At 42.1% G+C, this 20,100-nt stretch overlaps 1 protein-coding gene across 1 annotated transcript in view; it reads left to right on the top strand.

Annotated features, from left to right (window-relative positions):
- LOC134611655 (arf-GAP with SH3 domain, ANK repeat and PH domain-containing protein 2-like) overlaps positions 1 to 20,100 on the top strand; it is a 173,827-nt gene that overhangs the window by 113,322 nt on the left and 40,405 nt on the right. The window contains exons 7-9 of the mRNA XM_063455760.1: positions 4,406 to 4,491; positions 8,146 to 8,221; positions 19,188 to 19,274. Of these exons, the coding sequence (XP_063311830.1) occupies positions 4,406 to 4,491; positions 8,146 to 8,221; positions 19,188 to 19,274 (249 nt within the window). The remainder of the gene's footprint in view (positions 1 to 4,405; positions 4,492 to 8,145; positions 8,222 to 19,187; positions 19,275 to 20,100) is intronic.

Below are 20,100 nucleotides of genomic sequence, written 5' to 3'. Positions count from 1 at the left end.
AGAAAAAAAGGGAAAATTGGATGTGCGTTTCTTTTTCTCGTAGTTTTTTCTTTTTTTTTTTCAGCTTTTTTTCTTTTTTTTAAATGTATGGTGTTCCATTTTTGAGTACTGAAAAAAATCCAGAGGAGGTGGGAGTTTAATCCAGAGCACCCACTCCTAGTTTTAATGCATTATGAAAGAAAAAAATGACTTTAAAAATCTAAGCATAGACTTGTACGGTGCTGTGCATGATGCCATAGAAGATTTTGTACAGCCACATAATTGATGAACCATGCTGGCCGGGGACACAAAATTGGCCCGAGCATTTGAAGCCGCACAACAGCTCACCTCCTTACTTCGTTTTAAAATGTCTGCTTTAATATAAGCTGGAAAGGTTAAAAAAGATAGCAGATAAAACAGCAGTTACTTTTTGAGATGCATACCTTTTCATTATATTGCGGGAATATTCTAACTCTGACATTAAGGTACACACTCTCTCACCAGTCTACATATATACAAAGGCTCTTCCACTGTAATGTGCTCTCAATAACACACTTACACTAATCTGCACACACAGTCACACAAACTTACACACAATTACAAATAGACTCTCTGTTTCACAAGAACCTACACACACTCTTTCACACTATCCTACAAACACTATCTCACATTAACCACCTCCCCTCACCACCTCCCAAATCTCTTACAGCTGCTACTTACCTCCATCTGGACTCCTTCACTGGTATGTGAACTCCTCTCCTGCGTTCAAATTATTTTTGTGATAATTATTTGGGAGCACTGAACTGCCGTTATAGGCTGACGGGGATAATATTAACTGCTGGCTGTACAGTACTTGTAGAAACAGCAGAAAGGGTACATAGGCTGACGGGGGAGATTATGGAACTAGGGGAGTCAACACATCCCAGTGTAATGTGAAGGCTAACTACATGACGTGCCGCCAAATCTGAAAACTGCTAGATAAAAGGTGAAGGTGAAGCTGTGTTAGGACGGTGTATCAGGGAAGGAAGGACTGGATTTCCTACTAGATACATAAGGACAAGATGATGCCAACAGGCCAACTCGTTCCACCGCTGCAGCCTTCAGATATTACTAGCCCAATGGACATTTACCTGGCATGTGCGAAAGCCAGCCCAGGCCTGCAGGTATTACAGAATTTGTCGATGTTTATAAAGATGGTACAATTCATATGAATTGGAGAAAGGGAGACATGGACATTCATTTATGCAGTGAACATAAATGACTATGACACTTGATGTGTCCCATTATTGATATAACACTTAAAAGCAACTACTAGCATTTTTTTATATGAGCCAATGTCCCATGATATATAAATAATTCAATAATGTAATGTGTCTTAATTTTTAAGAGTCTTCATTGTATCCCGTAACTTAAAGGTACCCTATAGGCACCCAGAGCATTCCAGCTCATTGAAGTGGTCTGGGTGTTGCAGTGTACCAGGTCACATAATCCTGCAAAGGTAATTATTGCAATTATTATAATTTTTTTTTTTTTTTAATTCTTTATTTTTCTCAGCTCACGAAAAGGAATAGCATTACCATGTAAAGCACATGCAGTTTGAAAGATATCATTGCAACAGCACGTTTAGACATTTGATGGTACAGCACAAGTTGCATGGATTTACTTGTGAGTGTGTCGGTGAGTTGAGGTATTATTGCAGTTTTTAAGAAACTGCCTGCTAGGGTTAACTCCACCTCTAGTAGCTGTCTACCAGACAGCCACTAGAGGGACTTCCGGGCTGTTAGCTGACTTGTGGTCGCCTAACTTATGCTGGGCGTCCTCACACTAAGCATGAGGACATCCAGTGTCACGCAAAAACTCATAGCAAAGCATTATAAATGCTTTCTTATGGGGGACTCTCTAATGCGAGCACAACCATCATTGCACATGCACATTACATCTCCCCGCCGGTTGACTTCGGCAAGGGAAGAGTGGAGGTGGAACCCTAGCCAGCTCCGAGAGACATCAGCGCTGGACTCAGGTAAGTGTCAGAAGGGTTTTTTAACCCTTCCCACCCTTGTGCACAGTGGGTGGGAGCCACCAGATAGAGGTGCACTATAGTTTCCCTTAAAAGAAACTCTGTAGTGTCTGGAATTCAAACATGTATTGCTATCGCTGTAGTGCTGATGTTTAGGTGACAGACTCTTTGGCGTTAAAAGGTGAGTTTTTTTTTTTCTAACCTTTTCTCTGTTGCTGTGCTAGTCTTGCCAACAGCTGGCCCCTCCTCCATGACTGAGAACATCAATCTTGATGATCTCAGCCAATCCAATGCTTTTCCATTGGAACATATTGCAAAATGGCACGCTGCGCCAATCAGCGTCTTCTCATAGAGATGCATTGAATAAATGCATATCTATGGGAAGAGTTCCGCGTCAGCGTCACACAGTGCAGCACTGGACTAGGAAGCAGCTCGTGTGGGCGTCTGAGTGACTGCCCCTAGAGGTGTTATTAGGCAGCAATGCATACACTTAAAATGCAGTGTTTATAGCACTAAGACTGCGGGGGCTGACTATAGACAACAGAACTGTAGTGATTCTGGTGACCCCAGTGTCCCTTTAATACTACATTAACTTGTACTGTTGCGGACGTTTCGCTCAGAAGGGGATAAAAACTGTTTAGGCGATAATCCCCTTTCCCATAGACCAGCAGCTACTGCAATCACCAATCTCCCGAACTCCAAACTGTACGAATTCACCAACTCCCGAACTAGAAACACACGAACCCTGGAATCAGCCGAACAGGAAAAGCATACAATCCGCTTACACTCCTGGCAGTCAGCATACAATCCAATTCCCCCAAAGAACGAGACGACACATCGCTTTGAGGGTTAAGCAGGAACTGTTTTACTGAGGGCTACCTGCCCAGTATTTATGCAGGTCTCCCACCTGGTGGACACTCCCCTAAGGGACCAAATGGGAGACTGAAACAACAGACAGACATGTATAATTTTAGTACACACAGCCACAAGACTTACCCACAATGCATCCTGGCTTCCTCCCCTCTTTCCTGGAGATAATCAGAGAAGTAATTCAATTATCTCCCAGGACAAAGGCAAGACTCAATTATGCACGTGGTGACACAGAAACAGTATATCACTTTAAAATATACAATAGGACAAAGGGTACAGTAAATATACACATTTAACATATCCCCATATAGCTCAGGTCTGAGTGCACATTATTAGGTGAATGGCACTCAGACCACACGAATACAGTTTAATTGCCATGGAGCGAAAGTCTTTAATTACACGAACAGGCTCCATGGCATTGCTGTCTGGGTTAAAGCATTCACATAAAACAAACTACCGAATTACATGCATTCGCCCAATCCATACGAATAGAACCAGGAGTTGGAGGTTCAGCGGTGCCTGCACGTACAAGTGTCCGGGTTTGGTGCATGAAAGCCGGGCAGACAACCGCCGGCTGCCCGGGGAGCTCCAGAACACCTCCATCGTGTGGCAGCTGAGGGTAACCGCGACCACCCAGTCACAATCAATTATGCTGCGGTTAACCGCAGCTGCTGGGTGGTCAATTGCCGGCACACGCTTGTTAAGCCGCGGTTAACCGCGGCTTCAGGGAGGTCAATAGGAGGCACATGCCAGCTTCTGGGTGGCCCATTAACAACGCCGGCCGGCTTCCCACGGCTCTGGGGAGGTTGGTAAATGGCTGTTTGTTCGGTAGATGGAATCTACCGAACTGCTGTGCAGAAAGGGAGAAATAAATCCGTCTGCACAGCAAAATTAACCCTTTAGCTGCCGGTCCATAATCTAAAGGCAGCAGGCGAGCAACCAGGCTTCTCCAGTTCACAGTGGCGAAGTTGGTTTCGCCACATGTACTATATCTGAAACTCGAAGGCCTCTCATTGCATATGATTTGTTTCTTAATTCAACTTGATCACTCACTATATGTCCCCTATAAACATTCCTTGTGTGGACCTGGGTATAAAGAGTAACTTTGGAGTAAAACTGGTGCAACCACCACAGCAGCCAACTTCATGTTTCTGCCAACTGATCCACTTTTAGAACTTTGCTCCAGAATTAGTATTTCTACGTATCCGTCTTTATGCTTTACACTAATTCTTCTAAATCTCCCTTCTTGACCTTTTTTTTTTTGTGACATTTGGGCATTTTGTAAATGAGGAAGTTTTTTGAATATTTGCTGAAGGGATCAGGAAGTTCTTTGTTAAAATAGATGGACCACAAAAGTAAAATTTCTCAATATGTAAAAATATTAATGTGCACTCAGCGGCCTATGATGATGCATGTGTGGCTTACTGTAAAAAAAAACTCTCTACTTTTATATATAGATTGTGTATATATCATGTGTATTGGGTTTTTGTTTTGTGGATCTTCGGTATTAAGTTTTAATTTCTATTGATTGTATTTCAGTATCTAATAAAAGTCAACGAGATCAAAAGTAAGAAGGGAGCAGACTTGCTGCAGAACCTCATCAAACATTACACTTCCCAATGCAAGTAAGCATATCCTTACCCTGCCATCATACTCATCAGTAGGCTATGTACTAACTAATAACCTGTAAAAACAAAAAGTCATTAACAAATCATTTTTGGGAGACAAGGGCTGGAAATTTGAGCTACAGTGGCTCTTTTGTGTGATTGAACCAGATGGGCTAGCCTTCGCTTCTTACATGCATTAATGAGCCTTGGGCGGGTGGGCATGACCCTGATGCCAGTTCACTGGTTGTCCCCTGTTTAGTAGGTTCTAACCACTGCCTACCTGGAATACCCCACAAGACATGCCATTTCGGAGATGCTCTGACCCAGTCATCTACCCATCACTATTTGGCCCTTGTCAAAGTCACTCAGATATTTTCACTTGACCATTTTTCCTGTTTCCAACTCATAAAATTTAAGAACGGACTGTTCACTTGCTGCCTAATATTTCCCACCCCTCGACAGGTGCCATTGTAACAATATCATCGATGTTCTTCACTTCACCTGTGAGTGGTTTTAATTTTTCTCAGTGTATACCTATGATACATTCATAGTTAGTTGTATAACTGTAAGGAGTGTCAATGTGTTAAAGTATTGGTCTTACAAGAGTTACAAGAGGTGTCTGGAGATCAGTGGGCTGCCACCTAGTGTAAAATATATGCCTGACGTTTGTTGTCTGGCACCGAAGTCTCATTATTTCGTATAATGTTGACATTTGAACGTTTACACCAGAAACTCTGTAACCCGTTCAGTGTTGTTATAAATGTCTCCAGGCACCTGCACTTCATTTTTCTTCCACTCGTTTCCTTAAAACACGTACATATTTTTTTATATTGCTTACAGTTATGCCTTGTGAAAGTCAGCGTAGGGCAGATTATCTTCGAAATGATGATGACATTCATGGAAGCTGCTTTCTTACAGTAGTAAATCACCTCGATCGATGATAAAGAAAATTATAAAGCAACTTTTGGTCATGAAATTGTAAACAACCCAATAAGTAGTGAAACAGTGGTCTCTTGAAACATATCGTTACAGAGAGGACTGTCTCTACAAATTGTAAAATTGGTGAAACATTTCTTGAATCTTTTAACTGCCCTTTGTTTAATGATTCCACATCACTCCTGAAGCATTGTGCAGACATTGTAGGCAGAGGTAATATCATCTAGATGAAAACATTTTTCCTTTCATTTAAAAATCTGGCACCTGTTCTGGTTCACATCTTTCCCCTTGTAGTGCAGTGGTTGAGATAGGGACCTTATAGTCACAAAAACAACTTTAGCTTAATGAGGCAGTTTTGATGTATAGAACATGCCCCTGCAGTCTCACTGCTCATTTCTCTGCCATTTAGTACCGTGTTTCCCCGAAAATACGCCCTACCCCGAAAATAAGCCCTAGCTGAATTTTCGGGGTGGGCTGCAATATAAGCCCTACCCCGAAAATAAGACCTAGGCAGGGCCGGCGCCCGCCGGCCCTTTAAATGCCTCAGCCGCCTGAGCGCTCTATAGAGAGCGCTCAGACGGCTGCCGCACTGCCTCACCTCTCCTTCCCTGTAGCGTTGCCGAGCTCCTCTCCGGTCCGCGACCCGCCCGGACTGACAGGAAGTGCACACTGAGTGTGCACTTCCAGGTCAGTCCGGCCGGGTCGCAGACCGGAGAGGAGCTTGGCCACGCTACAGGGGAGGGGAGGGGGGAGTATTACAAGGAGGGAGGGAGGGAATATTACAAGGGGGGAGTATTACAAGGAGGGAGGGGGGGAATATTACAAGGGGGGAGTATTACAAGGAGGGAAGGTGGGGGAATATTACAAGGGGGGAGGGAGGGGGGAGTTTTACAGGGAGGGATAGGGGAGTATTACAAGGAGGGGGGCAGTATTACAGGGAGGGGGGGAGTATTATAAGAAGGGGGAGGGAGGGGGGATTATTACAGGGAGGGAGGGGGAGGAGTATTACAAGGAGGGAGGGGGGAGTATTACAAGGAGGGGGGGAGTATTACAGGGAGGAAGGGGGAGTATTACAAGGAGGGAGGGGGGGAGTATTACAGGGAGGGGGGAGTATTACAAGGAGGGAGGGGAGAGTATTACAGGGAGGGAGGGAGGGGGGATAATATTACAGGGAGGGAGGGAGGGGGTAGAATATTACAGGGAGGGAGGGGGAGGAGTATTACAGGGAGGGAGGGGGAGGAGTATTACAAGGAGGGAGGGGGAGTATTACAGGGAGGGGGGAGTATTACAAGGAGGGAGGGGAGAGTATTACAGGGAGGGATGGAGGGGGGAGAGTATTACAGGGAGGGAGGGGGGATAATATTACAGGGAGGGAGGGAGGGGGTAGAATATTACAGGGAGGGAGGGAGGGGGGAGAATATTACAGGGAGGGGGAGTATTACAGGGAGGGAGGGGAGAATATTACAGGGAGGGAGATGTGAGGGTCTCTGGTGGGCTTACACAGCGCGGACACCGGCTGACAGACTGGCTCTAAGCCCTACCCTGAAAATAAGCCCTAGTGTGTTTTTTTGTGATTAAAATTAATATAAGACCCGGTCTTATTTTCGGAGAAACACGGTAGTTATATCACTAAAATTATGCAGCCCTATCCACACCTCCCTACATGTGACTTACACAGCCTGCATAAACACTTCCTGTAAAGAGTCATCTAATGTTTGTACTTTATTTAAAATTCTGTTTAATTTAGAATGTCTTATCTCTTGCTCTGTTAATAGCTCGCCAGACCCTGCAGGAGCCTCCTGCATGTAATTGCATTTTAATTTATAGAGCAGGGGATACAAACTTTCTAAGTAAGTTACACCTAGCTGAAAATGAAACCCCTTTTTTCAGTCACAGCCAGGGGAGGTGTGGCTACGGCAATATGAACAGAAGCAAAAGTGATTTAACTCCTAAATGGCAGAGAATTGAGCAGTGAAACTTCAGAAGCATGATCTATACACCAACATTTCTTATTTAAGCTATCATTGTTTTGGTGACTATAGTGTCCCTTTAAGTTTTATTCTATTCCTTGCTTTACTTGCTGCCAGATGGGAATAACGGGACTCATTAAGGCCATTTTTGAAAGGCGTTCCCGAGTTAGGGGAAGTTTTCTGTTTTGAAAAGTGATGTGAGCTGCAGAGAATTGCTACGTCATATGGGTTTGACATATGCAAGGTTGGACTCAGAGTACTCTTGGTTTTCCAGTTTTTGTTGGATTCAATTATTAAATTCTCAAAAAACAGGCAGAAATTCTGGGAGGTATTGGATAACTACAGCTGCAAGGCCATCAGTGGACACTTTTCTGCCTTCTGGGAAATTGTTATATAAACTGTGTTCCTGTAGTAGAAAAAAAAAACAACTAAAAACTTGCTTTTTATTATTTATGCCGGTCAATACAGAGCTGAAGAAAGAAAATATATGGATGATTTTCCCATCTTATACCATATACAAATGAACATTTTCCTTTGCAGAAGTTCATTTACATATGATGATATGATGGTGAAGGTGATGTCAAACATGAGGCAAAACAAAAACCTGTATAAACTGAGTTACTAAAAGTAAAAAGGTTATGTACTTTCACAAACATCAATTTAAAGACACATGACTCACCAGAAAATGTGCATTAGCCTCTTGGTTAGCATACTCAGTACAGAGCCAGGTTGATGATTTGAATCCAGAATAATGACTTATTTGTAGTTTTCTACAGGAATGTTTAAAAGCCACTGAAAAACTGAAATCCTACATCGAGGGTCTGACAACAGAACTACAGAGTGTGAGTATAATTTTTATGACGGGTATTATAATTCTTAAAAAGCTCAAATGGTTGCTTTTAGTAAGGTTTTTGTAAATATAGAAATATATATGTGTGCGCGTGTCAGGGGAGGGCTGGCAGCTTTAGGCCTGGGGGGCAAATCCATTCAAGTGGCCCATTGCACCACGTTGGTACTGGGTGATGGAAGTTGGGGGATACGTTATCTAACTGAGTTTCCTGCAAATTGATACAATATATATATATTTTCACCCTAAAAATCCCTGTGCCATGGGTGCTATTACCTGACAGGAGTAGCACCGTTTAGCTTTAATCTCCCTTTTGCCCCCTCCTGTTCTCTAACACTGTTTAAAATATAGGGATGTTAAACCCAAGCTCAATTAAAAGTTATATTTAATTTATATCTACTAGTTTATATGGGGCTGCTTCAATAGTCTAAAAGCTAGAGAGGGGTATTACTCAGATCGATTGATTCCCTATCTATTTTTTTTGTCCTCCTTTCTTTGTTACATTAAAACATGGCCTGCAAACATTAAATTTTTTTGTATAATTTTTTTTTAACTCTTTATTTACCAAATCATTATATAAGTTTGTTTGTTGATTTGTTTTAAGATTACGGGGCATTTATTTCGAGTTTTATCAGAGAGGGAAGAGAAACAAGAAATAGAGGAAAGAGATTGCCCTAAAGAAACATCACATTTTTTTTTTACTTGTATAATATGTACTCTATAGATAGAACTAATAAAGTTCAGGAAACTAATTAAAGAATAAAGCCGATTTTTGTTCAGTAGGAAACGGGCATAGATGATGGGGCTATTGGTTTTAATTTGCTGTCAATCTGTTCCATGATAAATACATCACATTTCGATAAAAAAAAAAAAAAAAAAAAATCTGCAGTTTTCTTCTTACCTAGTTATCTTTTTCCATTTAGATTTCCAAAATCTATCTGGAATGTACAGTAAAATACAGAAAATGTCGAATTACTGGTTACCTTCTGTTCATTAATTCCAGTTTATTGAGTCTTTCACTTATAATAGACTCTTTCCTAGATTTTAACTAGATTGTCATAATAATTGGCTTAACCTGATAGGAGGGCACAGTAAATCTGCCATTTTCAAAAGCACAAATGAAGCCCAAAGTGGTATATTTTAAAATATTAAATGTAATTAAGACTTTGAATGCCGCAGGGGTGAGCAAAATGCATTAGTGGATTAATAATTATATGCGACTGATGTCAGATGTTATAAAATAAAATGAAAATAAAGTATAGGCTAATATTAAAGGTTGTCTTTTTTAAAAGAGTTATACGTGCCTTAATATAAATGGTGTACAAAGAGCTGTTTTAATGGTATTGGACATGCCTAATTTGACTTTTAATGCTAAAAGAAACCTTTAATTTTAAAAGAAGTCACAAAAAATAGAAATAAGAGGGGAAAACCAAGATTAATTAATAAATAAATCTATCATAACATTCAAAATCAGGGCTGGATTCCGATTTGTTTTTTTTCTAATTTAATTCAAATCAAATCAAATAATGATTGCAACACTGAACATAGGCCGTTGATAATTAACTGATTGGTCTTTGTGTATGCAATGGAGACCTCATTGAGCAATACAAATAAACACACACATAATTCCATAACTAACAGAATACTCCTTTTCAAATCTGCCTTTGATGACTAATTGTCCAGTCCATCCAAGATATCCCATGGCGTCCAATTGGATACATCAATAACATTTTGTACATTGAAGACCCTTGAGTAATAGGTTTTGAGTTGCACGTCTAGAAGTATATTTGAAGCTCTCTAAATTTTGTATGTCGTGTATGTTGAAGTGTCATTGGCTGGTAGATAATGTTGGTTTGCAGTCCACCACACACCGAAAAGAAATTTAAAATGTCTTCCAACCACAGCTACTTAAAACACACCACCTATCACAAGTGAAAAATGAGGGCTGTCGACACACCATATGGCCAGTTGCCCACAACTGTGTCAAGCTACTAACCACAACCAATGGCTCAAATGAGAATTGATGTGCTACTCAATAGCAAGTAGAGGAAAATCCACATTCAAATAATGGACCTTTTTGAACAACCCATCTTTGTTCTAGCCAAACACACTGATTTAGGATTAGGGGACTTAGAATTTTAGTTGCAACTCCCCTGCTCTGTATCGGTGGAATTTGACCAACCGTATGATGGCGATTTGGTTGCAATTTTGATCTTTTTCCAATAGCTGAATCACCCATGTCATAGTAACAGTTACCTGATTTCAGATTGCAGCCAACTGTAGGTCCAAATTCAGTTGCAATAGTGTAACCGAATGTCCTTTCTGTGAGCAGTCGAATGGATTGAAACAGCCAAATTTTTAGGGCAAACAAGCATATTGGTGTCAAGAGAATTCTATATATACTACATAGGATATAGCACCAAAGTAATAAATATTTTGCTAATCCTTAGCTATACTGTTCTTTTATTCATTAATCCCAGATAAGTTCATGATGTTATCTGGGATCTCTTTTCTGAAATATACATTTTGTAAGTTTATTTTTTTATTTTTTTCATGAATTCTTTTGAAAAAAATCAAAATACAAGTTTTGTTTTAGTATTGCCTTCATTATAAGCCATTTCAATATAGTCCCAGTTATTAAAACGCTCATGTTTGGAGTGTCTGGTAAAGTGCTACACTCTGCACATCTGTGTAAGAATCGTAGATAATATGGTGATCAGTCTTGTATAACAAAGCCAGCACCGCTTAATGAGCATCCTTTGAAACATGCAGTTTTCTGCAAGGCACGTGATATACTGTCTCTGGTTAGGCTTCAGGTAGAACTTGATATAGGTCTATTTTACCTGATTTCACCTTTTAATATAGGCGGTCTCATGAAAATTCAGTGTTCTATATTTAAGTTTTCCCATGATTTATTTCAACTGCTTGTTGAAATGTCATTGTTATAAAGCCTATGTGGAAAAAAATTACTAGTTGAGAAACAAAAAAGAAAAAACTTATTTAAACCATTAAAAACTTAATGACTGGAGGATCTTACTTATCTCATCTCCCTCAGTATATTATCATGGAGGAGGGTAATTCGTCCTCCCATTGTCATGATAACTGTCCTTTGAAGCGCTGTGCGATCACAGAAATTATGTCTCTTCTCAGTTCTGATGCAGACCCACTCATCCCCAGCTTCCTGGTGCCTCATTATGACATCATATATGGCATGTAACCCTTCCATTGGTATCCTATGATGTCAGTGTATGTGGCACTTTTTGATGATGTATACACAATTGTCACATCATGGTCCTCTGTAGCCAATTACAACCCAGTATAGGGTAAATATACTGGCTGGTTGTCCTTGTCTGCATGCCCTATTGTGGTTCTTGTTACCTGAAGTATGTTTATACTGTGTATTGGATTTACTGACCTCAACATATTTGACTATTCTTGCTCTCTGTTATCCTGACCCTGGCCTTACTATCGATTCTATGTATCCCTGTTATTCTAAACCTCAGCTTGTCTCGTGTTTATTTTCTGTCTGCTTGCAGTCATTTCGTTTATCTGTCTTTCGGCCACCCTTAGGACCGTACATGTTAATTTACGGTTTCCTTTAGGATGCGTGTTAGGGTATCTCCATTGCTGACAACCATTCCCTCTCTTTCCAACACCTGTGCCCTACAGAGAGTAAAGATGCATAGAACTGCCCCCACCTTAATCACTCTAATAACATGCAACAACATGAGTTAAAATACCATGCAGAGGTGGGATAGCTGAGGCTTAAAATGATCATGGACAGTCTGATATGAATTTGCAGGTATTGTAGACTGTACATTTTGGAATAATTGATCATGTTGATGGATTCTGTAAAAGGAAAGTTACCACCAACCTCTGAAGGATCCCTTAATTCGACATAGCCCGGGCTGTTTCTTAATGATACAGGTCCCGCTTTATATCAGTGGAGAAGGATTTTTTCCAAGCCCTTAACATCTATATAGTTTATACATACTGTCATTTTTATTTTAATTTTTAATTCTTTATTTTGGTGGGTAAAAGAGAATATCACAAAGTGAATTGCGTAGAGGACATCAGTTACGCAATCAAAATGGACATATATGCAATTTCATGTACCCAAGTTTCAATTAGGATCATACAACATTCCATGTGAAATCAACGCAATTGCTAGGAGCCCTTAATTGCAATCAAATCGGTAATATGGCATAGTAAGAGGGTGAGTGTTTAAATGCATTTAGCGTTTCTACCCAAACCAAGCTATAAGTAGAGCTCAGCATGAGGAAAATAACCCTCACCAAAAGGGCAACAGGGGGGAAGGCGAGAGGTCTGCAAAATTGGTAACGATAGTATAAAATACATACAACTAGCACTGATATGGGCTGATTGAGTGTCATTGGATTATTTTTCCCATACAGAGAACAATTCCCAGCGTGGTTACTGTTAAAGAATAACTGCTGTACAATTTAAACATATATGAAAGAAAAGCAATCTGCATTGGACACAGATCAGGTTGAGAAATTAAAGCTTTCTCCCAAGTGTGGAACAAATAGTACGACTCGGCTCAAGTCCACCAAATCTTTAGTGGTCAGTCCTCTAGGATCAATAGATTACATAGGTCGAACCAGAGCGGTGTGTTGTAATATGTTTATGCGTATTGCACAGGTTTAGGCTTGGAAATGGGCATTGGGCTTGACTTCATTATCCAAAATTAGCAAAATCAGATTACTGGCTTATGTCTTGCTTGCCCCAGTCCACACCATTCCACTACAAGCTGCCCCAGAATAGCATGCCTCCTAGCTGTCCCGCTTTTGGCAGGAGAGGTATTGAATTAGGGAGTAGCCCCTCAGTTTACAGGGTTATACACTAAAGTGATAAATGTTGGTAATTGAAAGTGAATCCAGAGTGAGTCTCAAATGCAAGTCCAAAGTAGAAAAACTCGAAGTATCGTTGACTTGGAGACTTTTTTCAGTTGTTTTGGCGTTAAATTTAAAATTCACTTTGTATTGCCAAAAATTCTCACTTTAGAGAATAATCGTGTTAATATTTTTTATTATTAACACATTGATTATAGTCTTACTGTTCTAAAATTACTAGGCTTGTCCTGCAGAGCCATCAGCCATCAGGTTTCAACAAATCGATCTATTAACTGGTTTGCTCTATGGTAAATGTGTCCCGTGAATTATCCTTCGGCAGTGTTTTGTGTGCCTTACGATCTAATTTCCAGAAAGCCGACAAATGATTACCTCTCGTATAGGTCAGGATTCACATTGGCACCAGACATCACAGCAAGAAATTGGATTTCTTAAATAGAGATAATAGGGAAAAGCTGGGAAAAATGCTGTTCTCCTCTCTTTGGCAGCTGGTTTTGCTTGCTTCCAGGACAGAAGTTCAGCAATTATATATCTAAAAGATTGTTGCTTCATTCCGTTACATAAAGTAAATCTGTCCTGAGGACTGAGGGGAATTTTATGTTCTATTTCATCCAATGAATATTTGTATGTTGAAGCATCGAAATGAGTAGTAAAACTGCAATCTTTATAGATTTACTGCCCACGTTTTTGTAGGTTCCCTTAGTAATAGCCTATTAATTTTTTAATACATTTTCCAGTGAATGGGTGAGGATGTAAATGGAGGAACGCCTTTTTCCATAGAGCCGTTTTGGAGAATGTCTGTGCAGTATGGGTTTGGTCTGTCGCTGGAAATCTCTCTCTGACATCATTAGGAAAAAACATAAATAACGAGTGTTAAAGTAGCGATTGTAGCCATATTAGTCCAGTGATGTAGATGTAAAAAAACAATAAAAATTTGTATCTCGTAATAATAAGTCTAAAGCATTTCTGGGGTTAAAGCGACATATAAATACCTGGGTTATATATATTCTATCTATCTCTTCCTTGAGAGTTGCTCTTTACTTTGCTGAGAAGCACCCGGGTATTTATATGGTGATGTTTGGTTTATGTGAGTGCCAGAATTGGGACTTTTATCCGTGATGGTTTGGGTTCCTTAAGGTTTTAGAGATGTACCAGAAAATGCTTAAAGAGGCACTGTCATGCCGAACTTACCTTTCCTCAATCTCTTCCTCTTCTCCCCCTCTCTCGGGATCTGTTCTTCTTTTCTTCCTGTCTTCTTTAGTTTTCTTTAAAATCATAAGACAAAGTAGGGACTCTTTGTCTTATGGAGGATTTATCCGCTTGACCAGCTCAGACCAGCGGAGGAGCAAAGTGTGCTTCATTCCCGCTGGTCAGAGCAATTTTCCCATGATCCCTAGCTTTCCTCCCAGTTCCCACAATGCTTCCTGTCAGTATTGCCGAACGTCCTGTCACTTAGACAGAACGCCGGCAAAACTGCCGAATTGCATCCTAACAGAATGAGCACTGTTTCTCCATTGGTGTTAGGATGCAATTCGGTACTTTGTTTGTATCGGAATTTCATTCTAATGAATGAAACTCCGATCCTATTCATTGCCGCGGCTGCATCTTGCAGCCGCTTAGTAGATAACTCCCTAATTCCTACGGTATCAGGGAGCTATCTACTAAAAGGCTGAATTGGTCTTTCAGCCAACTGGTCTTTCAGCCTGTGGCTGCTCACTGTAAAAAAAAAACTAATAGGGGGGCGGGGCCGGACCGCCGAGCGGGATGGTCGCATGTCTGAGCGGCTCCTGCAACCAACCGCAATTTACACTGTATAAACGATATATTACCGTCAAAATATGGATCGCCAGTACAGTCACCCAAAGTTGAGAGACTACGGGACCCGGGGAGAGGCTGGCTCAGTGAGCTTCAGTCCCCTGGGGGAGGACAACACGCTACCCCAAATGGGGCCTTCTCCTGCGGTGAGTGGGGCAGACGGCCGCTGCCCCACTATCCTGCACCACGGAGCCCAGCTAGGGATGCAGACCGGCGCAGACCCGGCCCCGTTCCCCCCCCTTTGGACCGGTGGAGGTGATCCCGGTCCTCACCCTGTGGCCCTGGCCGTGACACCGCAATTAAGGTCGGAGAGTCCAGCCGCTGCACCTAAAATGGTGGGCGCCATGTGCGCAGACGGCGAAGGGAAGGCCTGCTCCCAACACGCGCTCACAGCCACCAAGGCTCCTGCCTCCCACTCAAACCGCACAGAGACGGCACTACCAGCACGATTTCAGTGCGCGAGGGACAACAGCTGCACTGAACATGCATCACACAAAGCAGCAAACATACCCATCTACAGCAAACCGTCAAGACAGGCTCCTCTACTGGCGGACTGCCCGGAAATCACCAACACTCCAGCCCACACCGTTAAGATTTAGCAAGCGGCAGCACACCGCAGTATACACCCGGCTCCCGATCAGGGCAGACACCAGCCTGCGGAGAACCAAGGGTGGCAAGCCCATTCACCTGCCTCGGCACCACTGCGAGACCCACATGATAAGCGGCGGACCAACTTCGCTCTGCAGCCTGCTCGGAAGGACACTCACCCCATACAACCAAGACCCAGCAGGGCAGGTATGGGATTTAAAAACAGGACTGCCCCTGTCTGTCAAGCCTTGAGCCCGCCAGGACACTGAAATCTTCCCACTGAAGCGGATTGGGAAACTCTGCTTAATCAGGGTGATAACTTCGCTATGATCTGGCTTTATATACGAAGTCCTTTACTTAATCTGAATAATATCCCTAGCTAGGATACTTGCTGTATAAAAATGTCTGTACACCCAAGCAACTTATTAGCTGGTTAGGATGATGTACTATTCAGCATGCTATTAACTTAAGTCAGACATGTTAATCAACTTCTTGTAATCATAACCCATGCTAATGTAACTCGTATTTACTAACATTCTGATCTAAGCAACTTTACTTTAATATTTCAAAATGTGCCGATAATCTCAATGCTCCCACTGTTATGCCTGCAAATTATGCTCGGGGAATGCTATTGGGGCACCACGAGCTTGTATGTTATTCACTCAACGCACAATAAAAATAAAGAATTAAAAAAAAAACAAAAAAAAAAACTAATAAACACCCCCCCCCCCCCGCGCGGGGGTTAAAGATGGGGGGAGACACCTACTGTCCTCCCCCCTGGCCCCCACCCCTGCCCTGGGTGGGGGCCCTAATAAAACAATAAGGGGGGGCCTATTGTCCTCCCACCCCTGCGCGGTGGGTGGGGGCCCTAATTAAACAATAAGGGGGGGGACCTATTGTCCTCCCCCCCCTGGCCCCCACCCCTGCGCGGTGGGTGGGGGCCCTAATAAAACAATAAGGGGGGGCTATTGTCCTCCCCCCCCCTGGCCCCCACCCCTGCGCAGTGGGTGGGGGCCCTAATAAAACAATAGGGGGGGGGCCTACTGTCCTCCCCCCCGGCCCCCACCCCTGAGCGGTGGGTGGGGGCCCTAATAAAACAATAAGGGGGGGGACCTATTGTCCTCCCCCCGGCCCCCACCCCTGCGCGGTGGGTGGGGGCCCTAATAAAACAATTAGGGGGGGGACCTATTGTCCTCCCCCCTGGCCCCCACCCCTGCGCGGTGGGTGGGGGCCCTAATAAAACAATAAGGGGGGGACCTATTGTCCTCCCCCCGGCCCCCACCCCTGCGCGGTGGGTGGGGGCCCTAATAAAACAATTAGGGGGGACCTATTGTCCTCCCCCCCCGGCCCCCACCCCTGCGCGGTGGGTGGGGGCCCTAAATGAACCAAGGGGTCCCAAGCCCCTAGTCACCCCCCCACCCAAAACATTCTATCCCCTACCTACCCCCCTCACCCTAAAAATAGTGAGGGGGGAATAAAATAACTAACCTGTAAAAAAAAAAATTAAACTTACCATTTGACGTCTTCTTTTTTCTAAATTCTTCTTTCTTCAGCCCCCCAAAAGGCCAAATAAAAATCCATCATGCTCTGTGTCATTTTACACAGCGTGGGAAAATTCAAAAGAACTTTCCCACGCTGTGTAAAATGACAGATCACTGTGATTGGATGGTTTTCAAACCATCCAATCACAGTGCTCTGTGTCATTTTACAAGCGTGGGAAAATTCCAAAGAACTTTCCCATGCTTGTAAAATGACACAGAGCACTGTGATTGGATGGATTTCAAACCATCCAATCACAGTGTTCTGTGTCATTTTACACAGCGTGGGAAAGTTCAATTTTCCCATGCTGGGTGGGGGGTGACTAGGGGCTTGGGACCCCTAGTCACCTTGATGGGGGGGGGGGGTTCATTTAGGGCCCCCACCCACCGCGCAGGGGTGGGGGCCAGGGGGGGAGGACAGTAAGTCCCCCCCCTTATTGTTTTATTAGGGCCCCCACCCACCGATGTAGTGGAGGCGGGAGGGGGGTTAAAAAAAAAAAACGGGATTCGGCATGACAGTGCCGCTTTAAACTTGTGAAAGTTCTACTCTGAGGAAGCAGCTGTTGTCCTTAAATGAACATTATAGGTACCCAGTTCACTTCATCTCAGTGCCATGTGCCCCCCGTTTTATCCTTGCAATGTTTTCATTGTAGGGTTAACCAGCCACTAGAGGTGCTTCTGCCTATAATAAAAACTCCTCTATTTCTATCAGATTGGCTCAGAAAGCGCAGTGTTTTGCCGCGCATATGCACCAGCCTCCCAATACTTTCCTATGGGAAAGCATTGGATTGGCTGAGATCATTGATCTTGATGATCTCAGCTGAAGACCAGCACAGCGAGGGAGAAAAAGTAACTAAAAAATCACTTTAACCCCTTAAGGACCAAACTTCTGGAATAAAAGGGAATCATGACGTGTCACACACGTCATGTGTCCTTAAGGGGTTAAAAAGGAAAAAAAGAAAGCTGGCAGCGAGTGTTGCTGTCACCTAAACATTGACTACGGCACTATAGTGTTGTGAATACACATTTGTATTCCTAAAGCTATAGTGTTTCTTTAATGCATCTCCTATCCATTTAGTGAAGCTAGTTACAGAGATTAACCCTATTTCTCATTTACCCCAGCCCTTCTCCCAGCATATCAGAAACAAGATAGGGCTGTACTGATGGCAGAAAAGTTCACTAATCTCAACGAGGCTGGGACAAGTATGATCCAGCAGTGGCTGAAAAGTGTGTGCACCACACTGCCAATCAAACTATAAACTAACTTTAAAGGGAAAATATCAGGAAGTATTACTTTACTGAGAGGGTAGTGGATGCATGGAATAGCCTTCCAGCTGAAGTGGTAGAGGTTAACGCAGTGAAGGAGTTTAAGCATGCGTGGGATAGGACTAGGGCTATCCTCACTATAAAATAAGGCCAGGGACTAATGAAAGTATTTAGAAAATTGGGCAGAATAATTGGGCCGAATGGTTCTTATCTGCCGTCACATTCTATGTTTCTATGTGTTTTTAATATACTGTTACATCACCCACCATACAGCGCAGAATTTTTATAAGAAAGCGTTTCCGAGTGACCTCATGATCTATTCACTATTTATACATATTTGCCTCTTTCACACAATGAACAAAGCATTTCCCCTATTCCCTCTTACCAATACAATAAAGTATCCAGTAGCTATTACACGAGCTTGATTTAATTCCCTTTACTCAAAAGAAAATGTCACACTCTGACGGATTACTAAATAAAAGACTGGAAAAAATATATATAAATGATTCTATTCATGACCTTTTGGAACGTTCATAGAATTTAAGGAGTTTATATGTATGACTTTAGTTATTTACTAAAGCAAATATGCGACACGTGCAAACAAACTGGAAAACTTCAAATTAGTTTTTCTTGGGCAATTCTTCTCTGAAAATGTGCACTTCCGTTGTAAATCCTTCACAATTCTCAGTTTTGTGAATTGGACAATGTTTTGCTCTGCTCTTGGTCTTGTGCGAGAGATAACGTGGGGGAGAGTTGATCTCCACACAGTACGGAATGAATGGGATTCAGGGAAGTTAATTAAAGACAATAATGCCTCCCTTTCCCTGTTTTTTTTTTTTTTTACAAATGTTTAATATTTGTCGTATTTGTATCTCACCATCAGATCAAGAGCCGGCAGGACGACGAGAAAAAGCAGTTATGTTCTCTGCGAGATATACTTAAGAACACATTGCAACTTGAACCCAAAGAGGTAAACATCTCATGTCATGTTCTGTCTTGTGTTCTATTCACCGTTGATGGAACTTTGTGTTTAAAACCAGTGTTTGTACCAGCAGAATATAAAACTGAACTAATAGTTTATTGCTTCCCTATTAGAAATAGTAAATGTAGCCTTTTTTACTTGATCGGCCCCCGATGCTCTGGAGGGAGTCAGCTGTGCAGTTATTTAGTGGTTGGTTATCCATTCGAGGCATACTGCTGCTTAACACAGGTCCCGTAGTAACAAATTATGATAATAAAGTTCGTAGAATTTAAGGAGTTTATATGTATAACTTTTTGGGTTACTTACTAAAGCATAAACATACAAAGGAATTCAAATTTCTTCATTTTATTTTTTCAAAAAATGTGCACTTCTGTTGGAAATCCTTTACAATTCTCACTTTTGTGAATTGTACAAACTAGTTCATCTTTCATTGATTGTACAGTGGTCATCATGTTCTTCTCTAGTTCAGCTTAACCTGCTCTAGATCGTTGTTGATCTTTTCTCTACCAACATAGCAACATGATATTTTGTCAATCTTTGTTTTATTGAGACTTTTTGAGAAACATGGAGCATTGATAACATGAATTAAGATATAACATAGATATGTAATTGTAGCAAGTTTAAACATTCAACTGTGGTATGCCTAATTTATTTTATTTTTTTCCTCGTGTGTGGCTGCGGGAGCGTTCAGTGTGTTTGGTAGTATGTAGTCATGTTGGGTGCGGGTACCCCATGTGTGACTGGCGTGTCATGTCGGTTGTCATAACTGGATAGGATGTTATCCGACTTTCCTGTGCTGACCGTGTGTCTAAGT

This window comes from Pelobates fuscus, chromosome 5 (genome assembly GCF_036172605.1).
Source record: "Pelobates fuscus isolate aPelFus1 chromosome 5, aPelFus1.pri, whole genome shotgun sequence".
Taxonomy (NCBI): Eukaryota; Metazoa; Chordata; class Amphibia; order Anura; family Pelobatidae; genus Pelobates; species Pelobates fuscus.
Note: the sequence above shows the minus strand (reverse complement) of the source record. Positions and strands in the feature narration are given on the sequence as shown.